Source organism: Nannochloropsis gaditana, assembly GCF_000240725.1.
Source record: "Nannochloropsis gaditana CCMP526 unplaced genomic scaffold scaffold099, whole genome shotgun sequence".
Classification (NCBI taxonomy): Eukaryota; class Eustigmatophyceae; order Eustigmatales; family Monodopsidaceae; genus Microchloropsis; species Microchloropsis gaditana.
In genome coordinates this window covers 47,906-51,986 of record NW_005803854.1, presented here as the reverse complement: position 1 = coordinate 51,986, position 4,081 = coordinate 47,906, and the positions used below count along the sequence as shown (strand labels likewise).

Here is a 4,081-nt window from a genome sequence, read left to right as displayed (position 1 = left end):
CGCCCCCATCAGGCGCACGTGCTTGTCCTGCGTCGAGGGGGAAGGGGAGGGAAAGTGGAGGCGCCACGACAGCCCTAAGTAAGGACCCAGTGCCCCGCACGTGCTTCCCCTTGCTTGTGCCCTTTTGTGGCCCTCTCGCTCTCCTCTCTCTCTTTCTTGTCGCCACTGCCATCGGACAAGACACAAGCCCTCTTTCCCCTTCTTTCGACTTGCTCCCCTTCCCCTTGCCTTCCATCCCTCATCCTCCCCATTGCTACCACATGTCGCCCCCGCAAACAAGCCCGTTCCCCCCTCCTTCCTCCCCTCCCTGGCCCCTCACCTCCACACGGAACTCCGCCTTTCCTTCCCCGTTGGCCTCGATGTTGCCCAAGTCGCCCGCCATCCGCTCGTCGTCGTCCGGGGCCCCGTGGGCCTTCCCGAACGGGTTGAAAATGCCCCCTGCCGTGTCCAGGTTGTGTATAATGTGAAAAGGGTGTGGTGAGAAAAGGAGTCTTGGGAAAATTCCGGAGCAATGCTGCGTGTCACGCGGGGGGGAACGGCTCCGGCGAGCACATGGAGGCCGTAGCCTGCAAGACGATAACACGCCAGAAGAGGGAACGACCATACAGAGCCAAGGCCCGCACCTGCCCCAGCGAATCCCTCTGAAAAATCTCCAAAGGTATGGATGTGCAGACCGTGTCGTCCCTGTGCGCATGATGATAGTAGAACGAGAGAAGGCCTTGAGGAGACTGGGCCGCCTGTCACGGGACCCTTGAACAATGCGTCCACATACCGGTGCTAGGCCCGTGATGACCCCGTCCAGGATTGTGGGTGCTGTCTCTGACGCCTGTGACCATAATGGGAAAATACGACGCCACACATACGTAAAATTAGTGAAAGTCCCGAGCCGCCCTCTGCCAACCGTAAGTACCTGCTCGAAGCGAATGACCCCCTGGATGGACGTTTCTGTGTCACCAGGAGCACCGCGGATGAGTGCCACGCATCTGGCCATCGTTAAACCTTGACGTAAATTTAGCACCACGCGATTAAATAAGTGAGAGGCTTTGTGAGCAAGAAAGTACGGGTTTAGAACAGGGCAGAGGGGAGGAAGGGGGGAGGTCGAGAGGGTCCCGGAGGGCTTACGACAGTCAGAGTCCAGATTTGAACACAATTTATGCCTGCGCCGCACGACCTCGTCGACGCGCATGGCGAGGGCTAATGAGGCATTGATATAGTACGCATGAAGCGTCATTGACAAGTGACACAGCTGGATGATAATCGTTGCCTCCGCACAGACCTTCACACAATGAAGCGAAGCAGAGAAGCGAGGCTGTCGATGCAAGTAGCACGGTCAAAGGAATATACGACCCAGATTTTTACCTCCGCACAACGCTCAATTGCAATCCTGCACCTAACAGTCCACCCGGCCAAAGCTTTTCAGTTGGTCGTTTCTATGGCGTTTACGGCGCAGGAGTGGACGGAGGAATATGGCCGGGTGAAGACTTCTGCCATAGATCTACGCGCCTCGTTCGCAACCCCTTCGTCCTCTTCTTCCAATCCATCGACGCAACAATTGGCTAATCTAGAGCAGAGCGTCGACAAGCTGGACTATCGATTGGGAACCATGGAGCAAAATCCTGGGCAATTCGGCATGTGAGTGCGACAAAGTAGAGGCGAGGCGCACAGAGAGAGGGAGAAAGTCCATTTTGATGTTTATCACACTGATATTGTACCGATAGATTTCAAGCTATGCTCCCGTATGAAAGCCATTGAAACGGATCCGCGAGGCAATAACAGACATGGGCAGGGTGTGTCGATTTGTTGTGGTCGGCGGATGCACAGTTCTCTTGACGTCTTTCTTTTTGTCTCTCCTACTCTCCCTCCCCTCCTCGCTCCCTTTTCCCTCTTACCCTCACCCCTCTCTGCTTTCCTCCTATCCCTCCTCCTAGTTCCCAATCGGACGTGGTCCGTCGTCGAGAGCTGGTCAAGGGGTTGCGTCATCAGCTGTCCCTCCTTGGCACCAGCAGCCACGGCACCAACGGCCTGGTCACTGGGACTACTCGCGACGGCTCGGCGGCTTCGGGTGGTGGAGGAGTACCCGGAGGCCTCCGCACCCTCGCACAGCAGCGTCGAGAGATCATACACGAGCAAGACGAGCTCCTGGAGGACCTGGGGAAGGGCGTGGACCGGCTGAAAATGCAGGGCCTGGTGATCCGGGACGAAACTGGGATCCACCACAAGCTGCTGGAAGACATCGACGGGGACGTGGAGGCGGCGGCTTCGTCTTTGCGCATGGAAGCTCGACATGCCCAGCGGATACGCGAGCAAAGCACGGTGTGTCGTTTGTACATTTGCATCGCTATTTTGCTGATCATCTTAGTCCTGCTCTTGGTGATTGGCTTCACGTAGCTGAAAAGGGCAGGTTTGGGAAGAACAACGAACGGGTTGCTTCAAGAGCAGACTTTGTAAAGAAAGAATGAAATTTCACAGATTCCTTTTGATTGTTTTACTCCAAATTCATGGCCCCTCCTCCCATAGCAACGGGGCAGAAAGGAGGAAACTTTCGAGTGAGGCAGGTTTACTTTTTCTTTCCTTTTGTTTCCTTCTCTTTCGGAAATGGCTTCCTTTTGTATCAGCCCATAATGTCCGCTATGGGTTGCGCATGGATTTTACTAGTTACATAATGTCAAAGTGCAAGTGACTGAAAGTGATTTGATCGAAAAGCTAGCTGCTCAAGACGCATCCAAAGAAAAAGAAAAATATCTTCGAAATGAAACTTTCCCGTCTATCATTACACTAAACCAAATATTTGTGAGACACATTTTCGTCTTTTTTGTTATCTCTATTTGTACCGACGCGCACAAAAGAGCGAGGTGCTGTCCGTTGACGCGGTCGCTATCGCCTTCGTAAAACCATGCACCACCTTTTTTTCCATCACTCAGGCATTTTTGGTTTTTATTGTATATCACACAAGTGCTTGCTCCAAAGCGCAGGTTTGGGATAAATTCCTGCTGACGCAACGCGCGGACTAAAGCCATCGCATCGGCAGATACCCGGGCACGGACCTTGGTCAGGGTTGCGTTGGCCGAATGGCAAGGCAAAATATGCATCGATAAAGCTACAAGAATGGTACAATGGGTTTCCGGCTTGCGAAAAATGATTTAATTCATAGCCACCATGAACAAGGATAACTCCGTCCACCAGGTCAGTATCCGACTGCTCGCTCCCCCTCCCTTCCCTTGCTCACCCTCAGATTCATCCATGATCTTGCCCGCAGGTTCCTGATACACCCGTCCTCGTCGATGCCTTCCGCAAGTATCACTGCCCCGCCGTCGGAAGCCGTGCCCAAGCCCTGTTTTTCCTCTCCCATTACCACGCAGATCACTATCAAGGGCTGAGTATGGAGTGGTCCACGGGTGTGATATATTGCTCAACCATCACAGCCCGTCTTTTGACAAATATCATGGGTGTGCAGGCTCAATACGTGCGCGCCTTGCCCATGCATGAAGAGGTGCCTCTGCCATGGAATCCGGGGAGGGGCGGACGCGAGGAGGGAGGTTTGAGCGTGACGTTGCTCGACGCTAATCATTGCCCGGGGGCCTGCATGTTGCTCTTCAGGGTCCGGACATGCCGAGGAAGCAATACGGGGTGCAACGGTGACCACAGCCGTGGAGCGGAGGTCAGTGGGAGGGAGAGGGACGACGAATTTACGCTTCATTTGCACTGTGGGGACATGCGCTACCACCCCAGAATGCTGCACTACGCCGCCCTCCTGCACGACACCACCGCCTCCCATCCTCCGCGACCGGCCCGTCCTCGCAAGCTCGACACGATCTACCTGGACACAACCTATGCGCACCCTAAACACGCCTTTGCTGCTCAGGAGGATGCGATCCAGAGCGTGGGAGACTTGATCTTGGCCCGCCTGAGGAAGGAAGGGAGGGAGGTCGCACCCGGCGTCCCTCCTACCACAGCCACGACCTCGAATTACCCAAAGAGAGGGACCCTAGCCAGGCAATCTTCTCCTTCTTCCATCACGTCCTCTTCCCCTCCCCCTCTCCCTCCCTTCCTTCCTCCCCCGTCCGCCCCTTCCCCTCGCCCC

General features: G+C 55.1%; 2 protein-coding genes across 2 annotated transcripts in view; one reads left to right on the top strand and one right to left on the bottom strand.

Annotated features, from left to right (window-relative positions):
- SODC (Cu/Zn superoxide dismutase) overlaps window positions 1–1,001 on the bottom strand; it is a gene marked incomplete at its 3' end in the record, with an annotated part of 5,437 nt that extends 4,436 nt beyond the window's left edge. Inside the window, exons 1-4 of the mRNA XM_005855776.1 lie at window positions 911–1,001; window positions 773–826; window positions 624–684; window positions 320–438 (exon numbers count right to left, since the gene is read on the bottom strand). Coding sequence (XP_005855838.1) covers window positions 320–438; window positions 624–684; window positions 773–826; window positions 911–991 — 315 coding nt within the window. The 5' untranslated portion in view covers window positions 992–1,001. The remainder of the gene's footprint in view (window positions 1–319; window positions 439–623; window positions 685–772; window positions 827–910) is intronic.
- Window positions 1,002–1,392: 391 nt separating this feature from the next.
- NGA_0569400 (uncharacterized protein) lies at window positions 1,393–2,470 on the top strand. Its single transcript, XM_005855781.1, has 2 exons — window positions 1,393–1,632; window positions 1,929–2,470. The coding sequence occupies exons 1-2, from the start codon at window positions 1,433–1,435 to the stop codon at window positions 2,386–2,388; spliced, it is 660 nt and encodes a 219-aa protein (XP_005855843.1). The 5' UTR covers window positions 1,393–1,432; the 3' UTR covers window positions 2,389–2,470.
- Window positions 2,471–4,081: the final 1,611 nt, after the last annotated feature.